At 49.2% G+C, this 25273-nt stretch overlaps 5 protein-coding genes across 5 annotated transcripts; 4 read left to right on the top strand and 1 right to left on the bottom strand.

Moving 5' to 3' along the window:
• Positions 1-1105: 1105 nt before the first annotated feature.
• Positions 1106-4930, top strand: RhiXN_03133 (glycoside hydrolase family 15 protein; the record flags this gene model as incomplete). Its single annotated transcript, XM_043322950.1, has 14 exons — positions 1106-1484; positions 1533-1549; positions 1599-1730; positions 1779-1973; positions 2690-2836; positions 2897-2970; positions 3022-3031; positions 3085-3216; positions 3266-3379; positions 3427-3999; positions 4052-4348; positions 4398-4578; positions 4635-4730; positions 4785-4930. 14 exons carry the CDS (start codon positions 1106-1108, stop codon positions 4928-4930), a joined length of 2493 nt encoding a protein of 830 aa, XP_043178446.1.
• A 165-nt stretch (positions 4931-5095) lies between these two features.
• RhiXN_03134 (other/NAK protein kinase) lies at positions 5096-6654 on the bottom strand (the record flags this gene model as incomplete). The annotated part of the gene is made up of 6 exons (XM_043322951.1): positions 5096-5137; positions 5189-5497; positions 5555-5616; positions 5666-5712; positions 5766-6320; positions 6371-6654. 6 exons carry the CDS (start codon positions 6652-6654, stop codon positions 5096-5098), a joined length of 1299 nt encoding a protein of 432 aa, XP_043178447.1.
• An 895-nt stretch (positions 6655-7549) lies between these two features.
• Positions 7550-10762, top strand: RhiXN_03135 (uncharacterized protein; the record flags this gene model as incomplete). The annotated part of the gene is made up of 16 exons (XM_043322952.1): positions 7550-7821; positions 7884-7987; positions 8049-8106; positions 8162-8595; positions 8634-8730; positions 8780-8867; positions 8920-8986; positions 9041-9063; positions 9118-9263; positions 9315-9660; positions 9760-9913; positions 9988-10080; positions 10137-10188; positions 10240-10306; positions 10361-10600; positions 10655-10762. 16 exons carry the CDS (start codon positions 7550-7552, stop codon positions 10760-10762), a joined length of 2349 nt encoding a protein of 782 aa, XP_043178448.1.
• A 3947-nt stretch (positions 10763-14709) lies between these two features.
• On the top strand, positions 14710-17459 carry RhiXN_03136 (glyoxal oxidase; the record flags this gene model as incomplete). The annotated part of the gene is made up of 9 exons (XM_043322953.1): positions 14710-14727; positions 14780-14884; positions 14938-14973; positions 15037-15095; positions 15152-15396; positions 15447-15585; positions 15643-15714; positions 15770-15885; positions 15934-17459. 9 exons carry the CDS (start codon positions 14710-14712, stop codon positions 17457-17459), a joined length of 2316 nt encoding a protein of 771 aa, XP_043178449.1.
• Positions 17460-18726: 1267 nt separating this feature from the next.
• On the top strand, positions 18727-25070 carry RhiXN_03137 (Fungal specific transcription factor domain; the record flags this gene model as incomplete). Its single annotated transcript, XM_043322954.1, has 13 exons — positions 18727-18960; positions 19028-19132; positions 19191-19752; positions 19803-20472; positions 20525-20648; positions 20717-21134; positions 21278-21566; positions 22389-22442; positions 22494-22803; positions 22897-22921; positions 22986-23723; positions 23789-24416; positions 24464-25070. 13 exons carry the CDS (start codon positions 18727-18729, stop codon positions 25068-25070), a joined length of 4764 nt encoding a protein of 1587 aa, XP_043178450.1.
• Positions 25071-25273: the final 203 nt, after the last annotated feature.

Consider the following 25273-nt stretch of genomic DNA (forward strand, 5'->3'; position numbering starts at 1 on the left):
GTGAGCTGATTCGTTTTATGCTCTGTCGAATTCACTTTCGACCTTTACAAATATTAACTACATAGACTGCACTCATTGGGGTAGCTAAATTTCAAGGACTATGGGGAAGAATGCTCCTGCAACATCCTAACAACACAGTGCGAGTAAGCTCTCAGTACTACTGCGAAGCATTGATGCGTAGGTGACTTACTCTCTGCATTCTTGGCATCAACGTCACCGATATATATTACTTTCAGTACAACAGGGAACCCGTGGTTTTCCAGAGATGTGACTTAAGCTGCGACGAGGACTGGCCACTTTGGAATACGACTGACCAACAGGCGATTTCTGGTGGATTAGCTATGTATATGCACCACTCACCTAGAGTTCTCTGGATCGTTGTCGCGTGCACATTATCGCTCATATGGGTCTAAGCTAGGATACGTTGAAAACCATCGCCATTGATTGCTCGAACAGCGATCAATCAATAGACGCTGCACGAGTTTTCGCAGCCTCATGGCTACTGTGCACCGCGTTTTATGCACACTTTTTTCTTGGCGTCACATAGGGAGTGATGGTCATAGATGGCTCACCACACCTACTTTCGCCCTGTCGTTTAGATCCATGCTCCGCCCCACCCACCCAATTTGTTTATTACATGGATTTCCCATACATTGATACAATATAGTATACTTTTGAGTTTACAATTTTCGAAGGAACACATGCACCATATAGATATGTCTTCGCTCTATTTTATATCACATTGTATGGATTGTATTATCTCTGATTGGTTTAGCTTTTGGATATTTATGACAGTGTATAGCCAGTACTAGTATCCGTATGTATACTAACCGGCTGGGTCTGGATAATCTTTGGATCCTTGGTCGATCGAAAACGTGCTAAACTTAATAGCGAAGGTGCATATTTAGGTAACATAGCGGATGGGGAATTCGAGTATTGTTTTTGCACACCAAAATGATAGAATCAGTATATCAGCTGAGGCTCCTGATTGAGGGTCAGACGTCGATCAGCCAAACATAATTCTGTTTATGTTAGGCGCCGAGCCACAAATTTTAATTGTTGCACTCTTCCAAATCCTCCCCTCCCTTGGCGACCTTACCAGATCATGTACAAACGAATCAACAAACGTATCAGGAAAAAAGAAAAAGAGGAGGAGCTTGGCCTAGACGATGAAACCAAAGAAATATTAGGAATGCAAGAAACCGATTCGGACGAGTCCGACTCAAGTGATGAGGAACAGTCTGACGAAGACTCGGTGGAATCTGATACTGACGAGGAGAGGTTGGAAGTTGGACGGACCCACAGAGAGCCTGAAATGTTTTCTGATAACAGAGAGTCTGATACTGAAGGTTCGAGCGGGGCCGAAACGGAAGACTTAGAGGTTGAAGACGAAGAAATGGCTGATGACAAACCTCCTATGACAGTATCCGACGCTCTTAGAGATCCCCTTTATTCGATACAGAAAGGCTCTGACGTGCAGGGATGTATACTGTGCCCGGGAAAAGAACTCAAACATACTAAAATGGCGTTAGTTCATGTAGAGTCCTCAGTGAGTTGTTCCACGCATATGCATTATCTTAATTGACATAGTAGGGCAGTCGCACCTACGAAGGATGAAGCGATTTGCAACCTTGTCCGCACGTATAGGAGATGAAGAAGACGACCCGAGGCTATTAGTTGCCGCATTGGATCAATCCGCGCGAATTGCCCCGAAAGAAACGACGATTAAAGTAGGGCCTCTGTTATTTCTCCTCAATGGTTTTAGTGACCTCTTTTAGGCCTCAAACGATCCAAAAATATCTAAGAAAGAGCGTCGAATGGCCAAAAGAGAGCGCCGAAAGGAGCGCAGAGTTGTCAAACAGGCAGACGAGCAAGTCCAAGGAAAGACAACCCCCAAGGCTCAACCGAAGACCGACCGCGTGTTGGAAAAGAAAATAGTAAACCGACATTCCGAGGCGATAGCCAAACACAAGGTATGTTCACATGCGAAGCACGATGTCATCCACCAATTAATCACGCGCTATCAGGCCAAATCCAAACATTCCAAATTACACAAATCGTCGAGAGCCAAAAATTCTGTCGTCTGACCTTGGTCGTTATCTGCCATTCTGATTAGTACATTCTGCTTTACTCACATTAATTTATATTACTTCATGATCTACGACGACGAATCGTCTATCGAACGCTTGGAAAGTCAATGTTCGTAGGAAAGTTTCCGATCAAGTCATGGGGTCTGGGAACAAATTCGATCGCGATTGCTCATGATCTTTGATATTTCGTGGTAACTTCTCCTCATTTTCCCGAAGTAGTAACTTTCATACGTTCGGGTATGGGCTAGCCGGCTTGGTACACATGGCGCTCACGTGCAACCGACACGATGCCTCATCTAATTCAGTTCCAGAACCATTTTCGTTGCACAAACCCGACGGTTCTGATGACACTTCCCCTTAGCAGCTGACCGGCCGGACCCCTGTCCACATGAACGTGACCGTCCCGGACGCCTTCTCGAATCTTTAGACGGTTGAAGTCGCGATTACCGGCTAGACTTTCGTAAGAATCGTTGGACATATTTTTCAGCCCTTGAAGTTTGCATCAGCCTGTCGCTTCTGGTATATATACACACACACTCTCATTTCTATTCTTTACCTCTCAGCCAGTTCTTGAGTGGGTGTTTGATCACTTGAATTAGTTTGGCATGCGCGTCTTTGCTACAGCGCTCACCCTTGCCACTGCGGCACTCGCCCTTATTCCGGGTCGCTCCAGCTTCGAGCGTCGGCAGTCGGCCATCGACAGCTACATCACGACACAAACCCCTATCTCGAAGGCAGGTCTTTTGGTAAGCTATATTTCTCCCAACAACTCCGGGTTCACTCTAACGGACCTGGCTGCCCTACAGGCTAATGTTGGTGCTGATGGCTCCAAAGACCAAGGCGCGAAGTCGGGTGTAGTTATTGCGTCGCCTTCCAAGACGTGAGTTTTTTGAACCCTATAGTCCGACTTAAACTAATCTACCTTCCCTAGTGACCCGGACGTGAGTCGTTGCAGTAATTAATACCCTAGCGTCCGACTAACCATCATGTATAGTACGTCTATGCTTGGACCCGCGACTCTGCATTGGTCTTCAAGCTCCTGGTCGACCAGTACACTCAGGGTCGTGACACGACCTTGAACACCCAGATCCGCAACTGGATTGCCTCGCAAGGGCGTATCCAGCAGGTCAGTTAGCTTGCACCAACACGACTACCAAACTCTCATTCTTCTCCAGGTATCCAATCCTTCCGGATCCGTCAGCTCTGGTGGACTTGGGGAGCCCAAGTTTAACATCGATGAGTCCGCTTTCACTGGCGCATGGGGTCGTCCTCAGCGCGATGGTCCAGCAGTAAGTAGCCTTGAAAACTGGTCGTATATGATTCTAATCAACCGCAGCTTCGTGCTACAACCATGATCACTTATGCCAACTTTGTTGGTGCCTCTGACACCTACGTTACTGGTACCATCTGGCCAATGGTTAAACTCGATCTCGACTATGTTGCAAAATACTGGAATTCGACTGGCTTTGACCTCTGGGAAGAAGTTTCTGGCTCTTCTTTCTTCACTACTGCCGTCCAGCACCGTGCTCTTCGTGAGGGCGCCAAGTTTGCTACTGCTCTCGGCGACTCAGGTCGCGCTTCGACGTATACCGCCCAAGCCGCCAACGCTCTCTGCTTCCTCCAGAGCTACTGGAATCCCAACGCCAAGTTTGCGTCATCGAACGTCAACGGTGGATCCGTCATTCGCTCCGGACTCGATGCCAACTCGATCCTGGCAAGCATTCACACTTTCGACCCTAACACAGGATGCGATGCTGCTACTTTCCAGCCATGCTCTGACAAGGCCCTTGCCAACCACAAGGCTGTCGTAGACTCTTTCCGTGCAACTTATTCTCTTAACAGTGGGAAGGCTGCCAACGCCGCTGTTGCTGTCGGCCGCTACAAAGAAGATTCTTACTATGGTGGTAACGTAAGTGATGTACCGAAAAAAATCCACAATCTACTAATAATCTGTGGAATAGCCTTGGTACTTATGCACCACCGCCGCTGCTGAACAACTCTACAACGCTCTCTACACTTGGAACAAGCAAGGCTCGATCGTTATCACTACAACCTCGTTGGATTTCTTCAAGCAGCTCTATTCTAGTGCAGCCGTTGGTACCTTTGCCTCGAGCACCAGCCAGTACACTGCTATTACTGCTGCTGTCAAGACTTACGCCGACGGTTTCCTCACGATCGTACAACAATACCAGGGTTTCGGAGGTGCTCTCGCAGAGCAGTTCTCTCGCAGCAATGGCTCTCCTCTTTCGGCTGCTGACGTAAGTAATGTGAACTCTGATAGTGGGAACGACACTTACCCAAGTACAGCTCACCTGGAGTTATGCTGCCAGCTTGACCGCATTTGACGCCCGTGCTTCCAAGGTCCCTGCTTCTTGGGGCGCTTCTGGGCTTACTGTTCCTTCTACCTGCTCTACTGGCGGTGGAGGAGGCGGAGGCGGAGGAACCGTTGCCGTTTCCTTCACTGTCACTGCTACTACTGTCTTCGGAGGTGTGTACATCCCCAGTAACAACATTCCGAGGGATTTGGCTAACATATAATATCAGAGAATATTTATATCACCGGTAACCAGGGAGCTCTCGCCAACTGGGACCCCAATAGCGCACTTCTCCTATCCTCTGCGAGCTATCCTCAGTGGAAGAGTAAGTTGATATCGACTCTCAAAAGAGTGAACGTCTAACCCAAACTCTCTTCAGTTACCGTCAACCTTCCCGCGAATACGAACATCCAGTACAAGTACATTCGCAAGTACAACGGTGCGGTTACTTGGGAATCCGACCCTAACCGCTCGTTCACTACCCCCGCCTCTGGCACCTACAACTTGAACGACTCGTGGCGGTAAATGAAACCTGTGCCGCCCGAAGGCTGGTCTCTAATATAGTCAGCGCGCGCATTGTATCCCCTCTCTCGATATAGATCAATTCTATCTTAGTTTTATTTGAAGATCTCTAGTGAAATGAATTGGTGCAAAGAAACACTACAGTTGAACAAATAATTTTGGTAATATTTATCGTAAGCCAGCGATGACCTTGTCGGTCATAGCGATGAGCTAAAATATATCAGCTGAAGACCCGACCAAGCCAAGATTAACGAAACATACCTGGTGGATATCAGGGCGTTCACTCGGATCTACCTTCAAGCACGCATCAATCAAGCCAATTAGACCGGCACTCCATCTTCCCACAGCCTCTGGTGGGTGCTTGTACTTTCCGCCCATAACGGCCATAGCCATACTACCTCCCTGTTCCATCGTTTGCGTGGTTTCAAAGGGCGAATGGCCATACGCGAGGGCAAATAGCGTACATCCAAGGGACCAAATGTCGACGGCTTCGGTAAGAGTTGTCCCAGTCTTGACATCAAAAAGCTCGGGAGCACGATAAGGCATCGTAGATTGCTCTGCGGCAAGATCCTGGAGGAAATCAAAGAAATAAATTGTCGTCGAGACTAAGATATTGGTATAACTTACCTGCTGAACCAGGGCCTGGGAGCGATCTTCTATCTTTATACGCGCACGGATGGTACTTCCAACTATTAGATATCAGATAATGAAGTGATAACAACGATGATGTTCGCTTACAGTCCATTAGAATAGGGGTCACACCGTCGTCCGCATACATAACATTCCTAATTCAATTATATCAGAAACAAACTCATTTTATAAACGACACATCACTTACGCCGGTTTGATATCACGATGAGCATACGGAACAATAACGCCTTCGCCTTCTGGAACCCCCTGCTCTCCGGCCCGGGCTTCAATCTCCCCCAGTTCCGCATCACCATCAAACACCAATCGACTATCATCTCCAACAGGGTCGCGGCTGCGTGGGGGAGCTGATCGGAGCGGCTGGGACGAATAGGAATATCCACCACCGTGTTCATCATCCGAGTCATCGCCGTGGTCGGCCTGAGGCAGAAGTGCAGCGTGGTGATCGTCTGCTTCATCGCCATGACCGGGGGCTGGGCTGGGTCGTCTAGGAGGAGCCCCGGATGATTGGTCACCGATGCGTGCGGGGGCGCGGTACGCGTGCATCGCCCGAACTGCGAGGCAAGTGCCACGGAATAGTTGCGCAAGCTCTAGTTCTCCAAAGTGGGTTCCAGCGAGCGAATGCGATGTGATGGCATCTTGTAGGTTTCCTCGTTGATAGAAGGGCAGAAATAGGTATACAATTTTCCCCTCATCATGATCCTGCACAACTGCGGAATCTAGTATACGAATGATATTTGGGTGCCTGTAGATCATGTCAAGTTAAACAAACCTGTATAGTTATATTTGACATACCTGAAGCGCCTGTACGCCTCTACTTCTCTCATAGCTTCGCGGACTCCGTCCTCGCCCGTAGGGCACCTAATCTTCTTTAACGCAAACAACCGACCACTCGTCGCATCCTCGACAAGGTATACAAAGCTGAAACCCCCCTCCCCTAGCACTCTCTTTACCACAAAAGATCTACCATTGACTTTGATCGTAGCAGATTGTCGACACATACATGATGACAACGCGAATACCGCGTCAGTCACCGTCTCGCGCAGCGAATCTACGACATGCAGTAAACTTCCAGCCATGGTTTGGAGCTAAAATAAATGGAGGGATCAGATACCGTGAGCTTGCAGGGTTGATTTATAAGGTACGGCATACCTTGATGGGGTCGTAAATGGGCAGTGTTGACAATGATAGCTGTGGGCAGATATGGCTGTACCAATTGACCCGAGCTCGATGGAGATAATTTTATCTGTTTTATGCTGTAGCTATACTAGCTCCACGATGGCAGAAATGAGGTCATTTTAGTTGCATATACACTCGTTGAAACCGATGATGTGCGTACGGGGGTGGACAAAAGTAAGTTGCTAAGCGCCAGTGTGATCGGTCAATGACAAACAAATAACACATATATATAATCAAGGCACCAGCAAACTATGTACATGTTATTTACTAGTCGTTTATAGTCATCACAACGCATACCGGGACTCGAGTATAAGGCTGCAAAATATTCCCCCCATTGGCCTATGGTCTGTGAGACCCTAAACATTTGCTCATCGTGGGCCTTGTAGCACATCGGGAGCTCTGCTGCTCATGGTCGAATGGTTATGATTTGCCAAAGATCCCATTAGCTTTACTCATATGTATATAAAGTCCTCCAAAGACGTTCGGCTACGTGCCCACGCGCTCTGGTGACGTTGAATAACGTGGTCGTTGACTCGGATTCCATACAAACATCTAGCCGATTTCCACTTGGTCGAATCAGCATTAATTTGCTTCGATATACGGCACCGACACACATCACTGACTCACCTGGCGGGGTCGACATTATTGTGGCGACACACAGCCTCAAAGGTGGCCAAGGCCCCCGGTCGTGGTATTTGACACACGGGCGCTTTCCCCAAATAATACCTATATAAAACTCTGGTACCTGGTTAATTCACCACCGTATTCCCCAAAACGTGCTTCGACTCAGCAGAGATGGCTGACCACGCCCGGCCACCTTGGTATAACACTCCTCTCTCGTCTCCAGTTGTATTAAACCTCTACACATTATGCGTGGTGATTATTACTGCAACACTTGCTATCTGGGGTCCACATATCTTGTCTGCTGTAATCGAGCGTGCCAAAGAGGCGGTATCTTCCAAGACAGAAGACGAAAACACCGACTCGACAACTAATGAAGAAAAGGATAAGGAAGAAAAGAAGTCTGACGAACCCGCGAAAAAATGGAAACGCAAGAATCAAGTCTGGTAAGTAGCTTTTCTAATTTTCGTTCCACTAATTTGGCGTTATAACTGAGGTTCATTGTCAGGGATTATGGCTGGGAAGATGTTGACCGACCCAAAAACACGGATGAAGATGATGCAAATATGTTGTTTTTCGCAATTAATCGTTCCTGGGGACGTAATAGCGATAGTACGCGAGCTAGTTACTTCCATTTTATTACGATACAATTGACGCGCCCCTTCATTTGTAGCACGCGATGATCACTTGTGGATACAGATCAATAGCCCACCATTGGCCGAACTTCTAAGGTGTGGTAGCAGGGTTCAAGACCATAACCCAAACACTAACACCTAATCGATGTAGATTCGAGTTTAAACATGTCGAGGGTCTTCTAGAAGACAAGCCAGGAATTGACGCTCGCGAATTGTACACGGGTCGTGAGCGCCTTGCTGAACTTGCAGCGCAAGCTCCCCCTGAAGAGGAAAGCAAAGAGGAAACGCCCGAAAAAGATGATAAATCTGAAGAGAAAAAGGATAAAAAAGAAGAGGCTACTCAATCTGCTACCAAAGACACGGAGGGTGAAGATCAAGCAAGCAAGGATACCGATAATGACAAGGTGAAAAAGGAGGACGACCGCCCTCTACGTGACGTTTTCTCGGACGACCAGAGCCCAAACGTACCCGATCTCTCCAAAGCAGAATACGATCAAGCACTTCGCGAGCTCAATGTGCTGTATGAATTCATGCTCACTGAGTTCAAGAAGATAGACACCCGACTCGAAAAGCTCAAGGTTGATGGTATGATCTCTTGGCGTTTGCTCTGGACGTTCTTTAAGCATGGCAACGTATTGAAACTATCCATGCTTCGAGTGGGGAAAAGGTCTGCTTTGTCATGGAAAACTGGGCTTATACTACTGACGATGAGAGCAAAATGTAAGGACCTCGACTCCGCTCGAGATGACAAACTTAAACATATATGCAGGGTCTTTGAGGTTCGCGGAAGATGGCTTGAATGGACCGGATTCCGGTTTGCAGAGCAAAGAATAATTCGTCAGGTCGCGGAGTTTACGGTCAGAATCGTTTGTATGCGCATATGTCAACTGTTGTTGAGCTTGTAAACAGGGCTTGAAAAAGGCGGCACAACTCCCAGTCAGGCATCTCTCGGATGAGATGCTCAAAACTTTGATAAGTATGTCATACCCTTATTTTGTAGAGTATCTCCTTCTCACAAAGACTACGCCAGCTCGTGGCCGGATTTACAACAAAGTCAGTACTGCACCTTTGATCCATTATAAACCAGTATGATTTGATGCTATATAGTATGCCGGTGTTCATCATCTCAACTACAACTCGAATATTATCCAAATGACACCTATGGGACCTAACAAAACTCGGGCTGAGGGGCGTTTGATGGTTGACACTGCTTCCTTCCGCCGTATCAATCCTAATTCCGACCGATGGGAATAGTGAGTTTTGCCGAAACAACTCAGCAAATTGGCTTGCTTATATCCTTAAAGTGATGATCCTCGTTATTTCTCAGCTGAGAAGGCACAAAATGACGGAGCAGCGTCAGCTAGTTGGCGCACTACACTGGAGGATGATGACGAAGATATTGCCCTTCTACCTCCAACATTGCACGGCTGGTCCTTCGTTGCCAAGAAATGGGGAGAGATCTTGGTTGAGCATCTAAGCCCTGTTCCCTTCCAACCCCATATCTTCAATCACCTGGTGCTACGTGACGATTACAAGAATCTAATTCGCAGTCTTGTCGATGCTCATGCGGGAAAGGGGGACGCAGCACTTCTCACAGACGTCGTTACTGGAAAAGGTGGAGGGCTCGTTATCGTCTGCACGGAAAACCGGGTACTGGAAAGACTCTGACTGCCGAGGCGGTATCCGAGCACTTGGAGGTGCCTATATTCCTCAAATACGAACTATGGGTAATCTGACAATTTCTCTTAGCGGCCATTATATAGTGTCTCCTCAGGCGAACTTGGAGTTGCTGCCTCTGAACTAGAAACGAAGCTACGCGATACCCTTGATGTAAGATGTGCGGTTCATACCTTCCTATCGAAGCTCATTCTGGTTTTAACAGGTCGCGACTCTATGGAAAGCGGTATTACTGATTGACGAGGTTCGGATCATATTCTTCTGCATTTCATACATTTTTCTGATTGTGGCCGTTATCAGGCCGACGTGTTCTGGAAGCACGATCCAATCACGAGCTCCAGCGTAATGCCCTCGTCAGCGTTTTCCTGCGTGTTCTGGAGTACCATTCTGGAGGTGCGTCTTCAATAGCGTTGGCCCTATCTACTGGCTGAAACGACGTTTTCATCAAGTGCTGATCCTGACCACCAACCGTATCCGGTCTTTCGATGATGCGTTCCTATCGTAAGTTCAATTGAGTACTGATAGGAATTGTAGCTGATAGCGCTTCGGTAGGCGGTTCTCTGTCGCGCTTCGATATCCCGATCTTGATAGGGAATCACGCAAGGTCCTTTGGTCCAAGGTGGGTACTCCATCATTGATTTCAATGAAATGGGGTTGTAATGACAGCTCGCAGTTCTTACTTCTGGCGGGTGCCTCGGTTGAGGGCAACAAGTCGACTTCTTCACTCAAGGCTATCGCCCCGAGCGTCACGGAAGGCATGGATACTGAAGGAATTAGTACCCCGCGCCACTTCTCTCTAACGGATATCAACAAACTATCTCTAAAGAACTTAAATGGTCGTGTGATTAAGCAGTCCGTGCGTACCGCACAAGCATTAGCCGTATCGGCCGGCGAACAACTTAGCATGTCTCATGTGAGTCCGATCAACGGTACCTTATTCATCGCATGTACTGATGACGTGCATCAGGTTGAGACTGTACTAAGGGTCTCCGATCAATTCGCGGAAGATTGGAAAGAACTGGAGTTTGGCGATACTCCAGGCAACGAGTCGGGCCAGAAGAACATGTACGCTTAATTACTCACATTTGCTATACTGTATTTCAGGGTAGTAGCCGTCGAATGTGGGGCATTTTGAACCCCCCGGCCTTCTAACTTTAACATTTCTAAATCCGAGCATGTACCAGTACAATATCCGACTAGTCTATATATCGTATATTTGAACCAAGAGGCTGTTCCACTATTTAATTGACAAAACCTTGCACGTTCTCAAGTCCAGCGATCACCTTTTTGCTTGGTTCAATCAGTAGTCTGTATGAACTTGAAATACGAGCGAGGGTGGATTCGAGTTCTTCAAATGGTCCATATTCAGATTGACACTCGAGTACGTTCGGAGGCAATGTACCATTGACGAAATAAGCCAAGTTTGCCGGTATCATACATAGTGAAGGGAACCTAATGCCATGCTGCAGCGTGTGGGACATAAATCCGGTCTTTGCGATATGGAGAAAAGGGAACGTACCCCAGGAGAATTTACATTAATCAAATGTGAAGAATTTCCCAATAGTTTATGAACGAGTTGGGCGCTTGACAAAGGTGTGATAATGTAACTCAAAGTCCATAATTACTTTTTCCGAATTGTGTCGAGCGTGGTAGGTAGACTTCTTGGTGAGGTTTCCCGTTTACGCGAACGCTTACTCGAGGGTCTAGGTTGATCCGTATGTGCTTCGTTCCAGACACAACGACCACTGGGTTGGCCAGTGTTTTGTTAAATGGACTAGTGAACTTGTCAACGCTATCAACGGGCCAAAATTGGCAGCCTCTATCAATATCTGTGGTCCCGGGGCTTCCCCTAAAGTAACGGGATATTCCCTCAATACGATTCAGAATGTTTCGTGCCAGAGATTGAGGCGTGGGAAACGATGTTGTCCCGTTAAACCGCGGGGAATCGGCGCAGGTAATTGCATACCGAGACAGCTCTGCCTTATCTAAAGCATCCCGAGAGAGCCCAGGTAAAAACCTAACAACAGCGAAAATTAGCTCGGCAAACGGCGAAGGGATGGCGGGAGAACTTCATTCACCTGTTCAATAGTGGGGCTGGATCACCTTCCATTGCACTTTGCAGTTGTAACGCAAAACTTGACCATGTGGCTGGAGACAATAATGCATTATACAGGCCAGCTGTATGTCTGAATTGGCAATCAAACTAAGATGGGCAACAAGCCGCAGACTCACATCTGATGGCCCCCAGTGTCAAATAAGCCGGTACAATGCTATTAGGTGATGCTAACGGCCTCGATGTACTTGCGAAGGGGGCCCGCGGACTTATGACATTGCGCAATTCTATAACGCGTGGGCCCGGCCTAGATTCCCCGATACCGTGGTATTGGTCAGTACGGATTCAACCTACGGCATGGTCTCAATTCGCACCTTGATACAAGAATTCAAGAACCAACTGTATGTTTTATCAGCATCGTGCACCCAATTATCCATTCACATATGCGAGTATTGAGTGGCATAAAGCACAGGGTTGGCAATACCCTTTATCATGCTTCAACCGATACGATCCTGGAACTTAGCGAAGACCAGTCAGTCAAATCAACTAATAATCAAAAGGCTAATACCAGACTTGTATATTAAACAAGTACATCCCAAGGATTGATCCATATGATTGCCCCCAGTAGTTTCCACAATACGCACAGTAAGCACACATTGACGACGATACAGGTGTACTTACATTGGAGCACCTAGGCCATCAAAAACAGTTGCCATAAAGTCGATGTCGCATGCAACTGATGACGTACTCATGTGTTTCATTGCAATACCTCCATCAGCCATGTTCTCAGCACATAGTTTCGCTTGAGTTTTGAACAGACCCATAGCTTGCCGTTGCTGTCCAATGATATGGTAGAATGCGTTTAGATCGTTTGTTGCATTCAGAGGTTGAGTATACCCTACTGTAATTCAAAAACCGAAATATCCCTCGGTTAGCCTTGGTTGGAGATATAAAACAACTGTACATAAACATACCGGTATTCCTGTAATATTAATCTTTGGCTTCTCGAGACGCAAAACATTTCACAATGAGTCTGAAAATCTATGATCAGAGCCAATGCCGGCAGGAATGTTGCTTGTGCCGAAAATCGGCTTACATAGTTTCTCCGACGCCTGCTCGGCCATATGTCTCAGACCGGTCAAGGTGACCATGTGCAACAACACTGCCCACATACCGCGAGGATCAAATGCAACTATGTCGAAGTGTCCCCCAAATATACTTGTAGCCATAGAATCTCCGAGCTTGGTTACTAGCACCTTGCCAGGAGCACCAGGAGCACCTGCCAATATTGGTATACCAAGTATCGAACGAAGACTAATCCGAAAACATACCGGGGCTAACAAATACTGAACCTTGGTGCAAGTTGGGATCCGCCTTATGTTTAGCTAATGGGATAATCGCAGTACCTGCACTTGGGTCGAAGTAGTCCAATGGAACACTGGTGCGTTGATGTGTATGGTTTCAGTTGCTATACGTGTAATGGACATGTAGTTTTCGTGCACAATACTTCCGCATTCGGCTCTTATATTATCTGTTTCTATGCATTTGTGCCATTCTACATCCGCAACAGGTCGAGAGGGTACCGAAACATTTGCCTTGTATAAATCAATTATGTCAAGCACCCAGCGAACAAATGACACGCACTAGACGACCATTTAACCTCGCTCCACGCGTAAAAGACCCGAGCTCATTAGTGGTGTTTAATAAATTGCTCATGTTTCCACTTTCAAGGGGTCGATGAATCTAAAGCCGAAACGAGACAAAATTACACCCTGCTTTATAAGTTTTGTTGGTGATGAGAAGATGATCTTACCCTTTAGGCCTGACAAACACCCACATGGCATCATCCAGATATAAACTTAGTGATATTACCAACCGGACCAGCGTAACTGGTTGTCTTGGGAGAGAAGTTTGATTAGTATAAATATATACTAGCTTGGTAAATGTGCACACCAAGGCCAAGAAAGGCATAGCAATCACAATCAGAGCATGCATGTCCGTCTTTTCAAGATAAACCAGCTTTATCTGCACTCCAACGTAGCATGCTTTCGGAGGCTTCTCGCCGGTATTAATTCCTGCCTCTGATCTCGACCGGGCCGTATTCCGCACACTTCTGGCCAGAGCAGGAGATCTCAGGACATACAATAGCTCCACCCCCGCTAAGCGAACAGTGTACTACCCAACAGCCCGTGCTGATCACCGTAGTTGGCCATCTCCTGATTCACAGCGCGGCAAAGTGCACATATCAGGTCTGGAGCGCACAGATGATACACTAATCAGATGAAAACACCCCAGGAGGTATAACGGCGAAGTTGGTTCGTTTGCTCGTGTCATGCCAATGTGACAACGTGCCAGAAAGGTGGATAAGTGTCCCGAGGAGATGTCCCTCATGGATCGAGAGAATGGTGTGTGTTTTTCGGATGTGGGTAGAGAAGCAGCGATCCATGAGTCGGTAGTACATCTCCGACAAGAGTGGTGATCTGAGCTTCGTCGAGTGAGTTTCCGATCTCAAAGGAGAGCGTGTGTATGTGCTAGTCGCTAAAAGTTGTCCCTAGTTCATTAGAATTTCCCAGAATCCAGGCTGCGTCTAGAACCGAGCAAGAAAAGCCCAACTGGAAGTCAATCAAGCGTCCGGTCAGCGGCAGCAGGATTGACCTCGCTCGATACAGAAAAGGGGGTTATTACAAGAGCCGTACCTGATCAATTCACTATTATGGAGCAGGTTGCTGAAATCTAAGCTCTGGTTCACAAAGGTGGTCAGTAACGAGAAATGTGACATTACCCATAAGCGCCGAGCACTTCCTGGGTCAATAAGGTTACGTTATCAAATGACGTCTGTCGAGCTCATTGTTCAACTCGTGTTGGCATCTCATGATGCATGTGCACTTCGGCTAGTTGTAGCTTGTACAACAGTCACACCATACCTACCCTTGCCAACCACCTCAAGACGTACTTGATCTGGTGTAGCGATGATTTTCAGCCCAAAGGTAACGCTCTCGACTCGAAGCACGGGCTGCTTACGAGTCTGATGATCTTCAGGTTGGGTTTCAATGGGCTGGTTCGGTGATGGCGATCATAGGGGCGTTCGCACAAGTCCCTGGATCGTTTGTCGAGGTGGGAGACACTAAGGTGTCCGCTATGATGGTGTGTTGTTGTTTTGTTCTCTATATACGATAATTTTGAACAATGGTCTACAGATGTTTTTGGGGAATGAACAAAAGGTATACATCCTGGTATGTATATCCGATTGGCCTCTTCTAATGACATCACTGTAAATAAACTTACAACGCACATAGGACAAAGTGGAAGGCAACCCGTCACAAATCAATGGACACCCAGCTTGGGGCTCAGAATGGTAAAATTCCCGCGCGTGAACTCGGCATGACGAGATGGTTAAATCTCTTAACATAGGGATATAGCGTCATCGACAGCCACCCTGATGGACGTTCCGACAAACAGCTTTTGCGCAGCCGGTATGCATTTCCCTAACGGTTCATGGGCTACCTTTGGGGGCAATGCCGCTGTGGGACCAGGTGGGAAGATCGGCAGCGTGCCCAATCCGGGTGGCGCTGATGCCTTGTATGATGCTACCTACCAAGATTGGGACGGTCGCCGGGCCATTAGGGTACTGAACCCCTGCCCCAGTGGGTCGGCAGGTATGTCTTATTCATCACATAGCGCCACACTGAACTCATCCCGAGAATAGGCACCGCACAATGTCAGTGGTTTGACAATACTACATATGTCGGGATGCAAAAGGCCCGCTGGTACGCATCAACAGAAGCACTGGCTGACGGATCTATTGTGATTGTTGGCGGTTATGTGAACGGAGGATACATTAATAGGTATTCAATAAAAACGTCATGTACTCGCGTCTATTCGGTTCTGACCTCGATCGTTAGAAATACACCAAACATCGACCCAGCCTATTCTGAAGGTGCTGCGGAACCTACTTTTGAATTTTGGCCTAGCAGGTAAAGGCAATCCGGTTATGGCCTTGATCAATGCGTCCTGAACCATCCCTATCAGAGGAACCCCTGCGGCTGTCATGCAATTTATGATCACAACGAGCGGTTTGAATTCTTATGCACACCTATATCTAATGCCTAGTGGCAAAATGTTCGCTCAAGCCAATTTCTCCACGAGTAAGTGCGCATATACACACCTGTATCAGATGACTAATACTGTTTCAGTCTTGTGGGACTACAACAACAACATTGAAACACCCCTGCCCGACATGCCAGGTCGCGTTATTCGCGTATACCCCGCGTCAGGTGCCGTGGCGATGCTACCTCTTACACCTGGGAACAACTACACCCCCACCATCCTGTTCTGTGGCGGCTCGGACATGCCCGAGTCTGCCTGGGGGAACTATAGCTGGCCCGCGATCAACACTTGGAACTATCCTGCTTCTCGAGACTGCCAGCGTATCACGCCCGAACCGATGGATGGAAGCCAACCAGTGTACATTCAAGACGATGAAATGCTTGAAGGCCGGACCATGGGTCAATTTATCACTCTTCCTGATTCGACGCTTCTTGTGCTGAATGGCGCGTTGAACGGAACAGCTGGGTACGCGACGCAAACAGGAGAGACACCGACGTATGGGGAAATGCCGTTTGGAATGAGCTTGTCATCGGGACCAGTCTTGACGCCTGCGATATACGATCCCAATGCCCCGCCTGGTCAACGATGGAATCGGTTTGGAGAACCAAGCGCGATTCCTAGGCTATACCACTCAAGCGCGCTCTTGCTCCCAGACGGCTCGGTCCTCGTAGCAGGAAGCAACCCCAACGTCGACGTAAATTTTACAACTGCGTTCCCGACTACGTACGCAGCCGAACGTTTCTACCCTCCGTACTTTGCCAACATTGCGAATCGCCCTGTGCCAGAAGGTCTTCCCGATACGTTATCCTATGGGGGAGCAGCGTTTCAGATATACCTCCCTGTGGGTACGTACGTAGGAGATCCAAACGAGGCAGCTGGATCAGCACGGGTAGTTCTTGTTCGTCCGGGATTCTCGACCCACGCGATGAATATGGGCCAACGACTGCTCCAGCTGAATTCGTCATTTGAAGTGTCCGACCAAGGAAACATCCTACTCCACGTTGCACAGGTTCCACCGAACCCGAATTTGCTCACTCCGGGGCCGGTGTTGATGTTTGTTGTCGTCGGCGGTGTCCCGAGTGTCGGAAAGATGGTGACGGTCGGAACAGGAAATTTCGGGACGCAGCCGGTTCAAGATGCGTCGTTCCTCCCTCCGTCTCGTCCCAGACCAAGTGTGGCAGCAAACCCGGCAGCGGCCAACGCCAACTCCGACTCGGACCGCACGTCCCGCGAATCTCGGACAAGGACCGTGGCTATTGCTGTGTCAGTAGGAGGCGGTATCCTGTTGGCTGCTCTGGTCGCCTTGATATACCTAATAAGGAAACGAAGACAGGACAAGGTCGAAACGTCCGAGTCGACTCAAGATTTAGGGGCACCTGCTACACTGGCGTCTCAACCTCCATCGATGGCATCGCTCTGGCGACCTGAGCATGACTCACGATCGGGAGGAGTCTGGACGCCGTCTGTGAACAGCTCCAATCCGCAATTTGCACCACGGGCACATCCGTATCCGCATCCGTATCCGTACGAGTCAGAGTCGAGCCCTAGCTTGGGAGGTCCGGTTGTGTCCCCTGCTCGTGTTTATTCGGGACGTGGGTCCGTTCAGCGCTGAGATGGCAGTGCGCGTTTATTGAGGGAGGGGAGAACATGGGGAATAAGCTCACAAGGGGCACGTGTTTGTGCAGAGCAGACTGATAAGATTACTTGATTTGGTAAAACTGAGAATTGGATATGAATAATTGTGTATTCTTTTTACCGCTTTTTTTCTTTTTCTTTTTTCACGTTGTATCTCATGACTCCCACTGTATCACGGACGGACACGGAATGGCTTGGTTACTAGGATAGTAAAGTGGGCCGGCGGATGTATTTTATGTGATTTATGATCGATCATTTGGCGAGTTTAGCCTATGTTTAACCAATTGTTACGAAAGTTGAAGGAGTAGATCGTTGTTCTAGTTAGCTTCAAACGATGTGCATCTGGTTACGACACTTGGGTAGGACTGGAGCAGGTTTCGAAGACGATCAAACGTGAATGTGCGGATTCTTTAATCCGCTCTTGTTCATCGCGAAGGAAAGTCCATGCATTCGCAAAGAGTGGGTGTACGGGTGGAGTACAGTATGTGCGTTCGTCATACCGCAAGGTGCGAACCTGGGCGTTTGTCGGCTTTCTACGTCAAGTGAGATAGGACTGATCGGTATATACCCTTTATCCAGTGCCTGCGGCTACTTTTGACGGTTCGGTTCCTGTCACTAGTTCACGTTGATTGAAAATCAGGTCCCTCGTAATTCAACAGATATCGATCCAGGTGGGTATGATGGGGTGGTATCGTATGAGCAGATGCCTTGTTATGTCGTATCGATTGCGGTGGAGAGCACACCTCGGGGTCATCGAGAACGCCGAGCCCCTTCTGCCCTTCTGGAAGTTGGATGTATCCATAGAGATAGGAACCGAATTTGTGTAAAGGCATGACATTAATAGACGAATTGAGGTGTGCGGGGGTAGAACAAAGTGTGCTTTGTTTACAAGGTAATGGTGGAGACTTGGGTGGTGGTTAGGGATGGATGTATGCGATGGGGAGGAATATACCGGGGAGGTATAGGGTGTGATATGCATATATGGGATGTGTGGATCAGGTATTCCGTAGGATGACTTTTCAGGATATGCGGAACAGGGACCATCCGAAGGTGCAGTCTTGCCGGAGGGAAGCACGACCGGCGACCCAAGAGTTCGGGCCCATCTAGATCAGTGAGCAGTAGAATGGGACCCACGTCTGCGGACACAGTCGCCAATTGAAAGCTTCTTGCCGTCAGAGTATATATCGAAACAATCGTTGTTGCTTGTGCGGTCTCGAGTCTCCACCTAGTAGCACTATCTGGCCATGGCTGTGGTCTCGAGCCAACCGATGCTCACTGGCTCTCCGCAGCAGCTGCAGACTGCCACGTCCTTTGTCACAACTGGCCAACATGCTCTTCCCGGTCCCTCTCGACGCGGCCGAGGCCGACCACCGGGTTCATCTGCCGACCGGAACACATCCCTCGACACCTCCCTGACCGCCTCATCCACCAGTCCTGCTGCCTCCACCCGCACCAAAAACGGATGTTGGTCATGCCGCGTTAGGCGCAAGGCAAGTCTCCGCAGCACACACATACACACACAATCACCCGCTAACATCTCTGTAGAAGTGCGACGAGGGGGCCTCTGGACGCCAGGGCTCGTGCGGCAACTGCACTCGTCTCGAGATCGATTGCTTGGGATGGGGGGCTAAGCGTCCCGAGTGGATGAAGGTTCGTCTCTCTCCCGCTCATTTCAAGATGTCCGAATTAATTTCTTTGTTTTTATCAGGATAAAACCCAGGTCGAGGCATGGAAGGCTCGCGTTACCCAGAGTCTCAAGGACAAGGGTATGATTCGTGGTGTTCCTCGCACCAACCCCCCTGCGCCGCCACCGTTCACATACAACCCCCGTGGTGCCCGTAACGTTACCCCTCCGGACTCCTCGGGCAGCAATCCCAGTCAGAGTCTGAGCCCAGTCTCTCCCGTTATCAACACTATTCCTGGCGCAGGTCCGATCCCCCGTACACTTCCCAATACCACTAGTACTCCCCCTCGTGCCCAGCCATCTGTGGCAATCAATACCATGCTCCCGACCCCCGACATCAACGGTCTTGTTCATTCTCAGCAACCACTACACGAGCTCTCTGAAGAGTCTGACGAGGAATATGGCTGGGACATTCCTGATACCACCCTTTCCGAGCTTCCCCCGAGTCTCTTTGATGGTCCCGCCCTCGGTGATACGCCAAACCCCATGGATCCCATCCAAGCTGTCTTTCCTCAACCAGATACATTCGAACAAGTCACTGTCTTTCCTGAAGTCGTTGGGGAGCTTATTTCCCCAGGGGTCAGAGGTAAGTGTCCCAATATGTGATTGATTACGTATTTTGACGCTTGCATGTAGCTGGCACTACTGTCGGTTTCGTAACTCCGTATGAGTTTGCCCCTCAGACAGGTGTTGCTCCCTCGGTCATCTTTGGTCCCACTCCTCCCTATGTCGGTTCTGAGAACGAGTGGTCTAATTATAATGGGTATCAACAGCAGCAGCAACAACAACAACAACAGCAGCAACAACAACAACAACAACAACAGCAGACCGAATATGCAACTAACGAGTGGGCATCTACCAACGGATACGCCTATTCAAGTACTACGAGTGATATCCCCCCTCCGTACCAAGAGCATCAAGTCCAGCCGTTCCAACCCCAGGTCCTGCGTACACCAACTGTTGGGCTCGACCAAGACCGACTGCGCAACATGCTTATCCTCTACTACTTCAAGCACGTCCGTCAGATGCAGTACGTCTTTGCTGGAGACACCACCACCAATGTCATGTGGCACCACGCCCAAATGGACCCACAGGGTGTCGTCTCGCTCGCACTCTGCTCCCTCGCTGCTCTGCATGACTCGAGGATGCGCATAGCAAATGGCATCATGCCCAACGATCAGCGTGCACGTGGCCCAGCGGACAAGTACTACCAAAAAGCGCTGGCAAGGTTGCAAGATAACAAGCTGCGTACCGGAATACTCACGGATGCAGATGCCACCGCCGCGTTGCACTTTGTTTCGTTTTGGTAAGCCCTTGCACTTGCACTTCTAGGGGAATGCAACATTGATCGAGTGCAGGCTGTTTACGGGAGGCACGGGCGACTGGCCGACCGCGCTCCAAATTGCAGGTGATTGGTATGAGCAGAGTAATATCACAAAGGACGAGAACCCAATGAAGTCGTTGATGGAGATGAACGAAAACGTATGTCTGCCGCGTGTTTTTCTAGTCTTTTCGCCAAGCTGACTTGGGCGTGCTTCCCTCATCTCCAGGCGAAGCATGCAAGCAAGACGACAATGTGGATGGACATTTTCTCGTCCATTTCGCTCTGCAAGTCGCCACGCTTTTTGGGCCTTTACCGTCGATTGTTGCAACCGAACACATGGTACCCAACCGGCCAACGATCTGGGCTTCAACTCGAGAATGTCATGGGATGCGCAGACGGAATCATGCTCTGCCTGGCTGAAATCGCCGACCTTGCCTACTGGAAGTCCCAACAACAGGCCAACGGATGCCTTAGCATGCCAGAGCTCGTGCGCCGGGGTCTCGTAATCGAAAAAGACCTGAGACGCGAGGGCTACACGCTCTTCCGTCAGCAACAACAGGAGAACGGGATGTGGGGTAGCGTCCCGCCTCGGGCGACAGCGACCCCGAGTGTTAATCTGGACCTCCCGAACGGTCTACGGCTGGGTCAGTCCCATTCACCGCCCTCTTCACCGCCGCTGCCAAACGCAGTTTTAGACGGCGACGAGCTCCGTCGGCTCGTCTCGGATATCTTCCGGGAAGCCGCGATCCTGTATCTGCATACCGAATATCTGATCTGCGCCCGCAAGTCCCGGAGATCAAGCGCGCGGTCAAGGACACGGTCGAGGCCCTCAAAAAGCTCCCGTGTAGCGAGTACGATCGCAGTCTGGTCTTCCCGCTCGCCTTGGTGGGGTGTGCGACCGACGAGCCGGAGATGAGAGAGTACGTGCGCTGTCGCATCAAGCAGTTGAGCTCGGCCGTCGGGAACTGTGCCACTGCTGGAGAACTTATTGAGCATGTATGGTCTCGGCGAGACAAGTCCCCTGGGCTCGTGCTCGGTTGGCGAGAGGCGATGCAAGAGATCAACATGACGATCTTGTTGGTCTGATCTTCCCCGTCTCTCTCTCACACACGTTTGCATGCGTGAGAAGACTATTACGTCTATCTTTTCTATCTCACTTTGTTTATTTCAGATTTTTTCGGGGCTTCTTGTGTATCTTTTGTCTATGTACCATTATGTCGGTGATCAGTTGTTTTGGGTTCTGTGTCATTATTGTTTTTCCCCCCCTCCCATGTTCCAAAAGCCTATGTGCGTATGCTTGATCCTCTATCGTACACTTGGGATGTTAGAGGACCATCTCGAATTCGATTACTACTAATGTATCAACCAAAGTTAATGAAAATGCTCGTGTTCCAAATTGTCTCAAGTTGTCTTTTTAAATGGGCGCTCATTCCATTAATTATAAAATATGAGATTAGGTTTCTCAGTTGACTATCGACGATCGTCGCGTTGATCCTAGGTGGCCCGATTCCACTTGGACCACAATACAATAAAGCTTAAAACAGCCGCTCATATACTGCATGGTGGCGTCATTGTCATCATTAGGGGCACTTGCACTGCACTCGAGGTTTTAGATTTTTTGCCCACGCCACGACGGTGTTGATGATGACTCGGTCGATCTGGCCGAGTCTGAAGACCGCCTTGCAATCATTTCGGGTTGAAATGTGTTGGCGTATACGTAACGGCGCCTAAAGGATCTTTGGTCCACGTGACCTTTGCTCTGCTCTCTGCGCGGCCTGGGGACGCTATGGAATGTTGCGATGGGGGCGATGGGTTGCGGTTCATGTCATTAGGCGAGTCGAACCATCATTTCACTCGGACTGTCAAATTTCTAAATATTTTTTGATACTTTGTTGCAGATCTCGTCCTGCCGTTTTATCCGGGAGTAAAAATGTCTCAAGGATCGTCCAGCTGTAAGTTTTACCGTACAGTCACGATGCAATTGATATATATGGTTATCGTAGGCGACGACCGTTTAGCCTCTACCCGGCGGTGGCCTCGAAGGAACACAGTCCCGAAACGAAGATGACCAATGAGGATTCTATAACGACCACTCCATGCGCCCCGCCCAATCCCATATCACCCGCTAATCCACTCGCAACTCTCCGGGAACTGATTACGGATAAACGCCCAGTCGATGTCAGCACGCTCGAATCCACCTATGTCGCATGTCCCGCGCACCACCTCTCCTACCTAACGAAATCAGAATTCTCGGCTCTTGTGTCAGCTGCGAGCGCTCGTCCGGAATTTGTCTTGAAGCTGTGCGAGGATCAGGTCAGGCTTGGGAAACGCATATCTGATTCGGACAGGTATTGGTATATGGTTGCTCACTTGAGCTGTTGTTTGTCCCATTTTCGCTGTTTGGAGTTGGGCGGGAATGATACTAAACCAGGTGAGTTCTCGAGCTTGAATTAATTGCAGGTGTGCACGTCTAATCTCGTTGGAATGAGCTATAGAGGAGACTACTTCGCCGGCGCCAATAGAACACCTTACGAATGCGCAAGCACATTATACTAAATTGGCCAAGAACCGCATGGGAGTGCATCATGCTTATTTGGAACGACTTTTGCGCATTTATGAACATATTTCATCGACTCCAACGCATTCTCAAGTGATTGGCGTGCTGCGCGGTATCATCTCCACCGTTCTCCAGTCGCTCTTTTCCAGGCCCCGGTTCCGGTTTGAATCCCATCTTTCCCAAGTTGTCTGGCACGCAATCGCGTCGGTCCAGTTTGACCGAGCTCAAACCAGGGCGATACTCGGCGCCCTTCGACTGCGGTTTTCCGGAACTGGTTCAGCTCGTGATTCGCGAACCTGCGATTCTGATCCAATGCAACATCTTCTGCAGACTATACTTGATTCACCCAAAGCCGATACGAGGATTCATAACGAAGTTTGTTCCATCCTCCGCGATTCACAGGCATGGTCGTGGTTGAGGGCACTCGCCGGGGGACCACACGAGCCATCTATGGTGGCAGGCGCTAATACCAGGCTGGCCGTTTTGGTAATGCTGCATCAACTCTATGCTGATACACCTTTAACCGGCTCGAAGTCAACGCTTACATCACTCGAACATTGTTGGAACGTGTGGATGACCATATTGGGTGCCGAAGCTATCTCTGCACAGTCCCTGCCCCAGACACAATCGATCGAGCCATTCTATCGTCCTTTCTCCGCCTTGCAGTGCGATATCAGTCTACACGCGTCGTGTCGGGAGCAGAGCGCTTGCTCACCGTGTACACTTCGGTATTATGTGAAGAAGACAAGATCCACATGGCTCAGCCTAGAAGTTTATCCGTCGAACTCGGTGCTGCTTACGCTTGCACAGGCACTTCGAATGTATTTGAACTTTCAGCGAGGTTATCAGCAGCAGGATTCCGGTTAGACTCGATCCGACTTCCGTCCGGGTACTTGACGCACGTGGTGGATTTGTTACTCAAATACCGGTTTGTGCAGGTCGCTCGGAAGGTTTCAAGCCAGGTACCGGCGGACTTGCCTCCAACGCTCATTGCTTCTGTTGCCTATAACTGCGCCGAAGCAGGGTACGTCTCCGATGCCGCATCTTTGTTATGCGATGCACGACTCGACGTCGAAGAACGACATCGTATTGCCCTCGAGTGTTTATACCAGCTAAACAAACAAAGGGGTGTGCTGACACGACCTGTTGCATTGCATATATGCGAGGCTCTTGGTCCGGATTTAGGTCGCACGCCGCCTAATCTTCGTCCTATCGCTGTTCGAATGGCTTTGAATGCTGGCCTTTTACGTCTTGCTGGTCTCATGGGTGCCCATTGGCAATTGCAACCTCGACTTCAGCGCTTACTAGCCACCCGATTAGTCAAAGCACGTCTCCCCGGCTCGCTTCCCAGGCATTGGACCCACACCAAGTTAAATGGTTCTCCATGGTGCTTGGTAACACCATTTATCGCCATAGAATTTCCGGAAGAGCGCGGCGAAGCCATAACCGGCTCTCGTATGGCGAAATAAACGCAACACGCTTGGGGAATATACTTCTCAGTCGTTCGAGTGCGCGTCTTGGCGGACGTGCCCAGCTCCGAGCTACTTTGGCTACTTTGGCTCGGCTCCTTCGCGCCAACGGAGTTGCGTACGAGACATCTTGGAGCAGCAAACGCAAACGTGCGCCATTTCGGCCAGACGGTGTAACATTAAACATCATTCTACGCGCGCTGGTGCGATCCACTTTCTGTGTGTCATCGAGTGATTTAAGAACACTATTTGATTTACTATCCCGTGCTGGCCGGTGTGGAATGGCCAAAGTCGGCAATCACTTCGGAACGGGAGCGGACTATGTACTTGATGGATACGCGAGCAGCGCAATCGCGCTGGCAAAGCTCGTCCCTCGAACGGAAGGACCATGGGCATTTGTCCGCTATGTAAGACCGCTCTTACGGACGTTTGTCGCTGGACTACGAATTCGGGGAGATCAGGAGGGGGTCAAGGTGGTAATGAAGGTTCTCAGGGCAGAGGATTGGCACTGGAGAAGGGCGGGTTGGCATAGCCCCGGTGGTCCCGATTCATAGCATATACAAAGGTTTGATGGGATGTCACTGTATGATGTTACGGCATTTGATGGATATATTTATTTTCGTTCTTTGGTGCCAAGTCCAGTATATCTAGGAAAGAGCTGCTCAATCCTGTGACATTCTACATATGCCCATCTTCATCGTTTGGACTGTTTAAGAGGTTTTGTCTGGGTTCTTCTGATATGGACGCATAGGTTTGT

Source organism: Rhizoctonia solani, chromosome 3, assembly GCF_016906535.1.
Source record: "Rhizoctonia solani chromosome 3, complete sequence".
Lineage (NCBI taxonomy): Eukaryota > Fungi > Basidiomycota > Agaricomycetes > Cantharellales > Ceratobasidiaceae > Rhizoctonia > Rhizoctonia solani.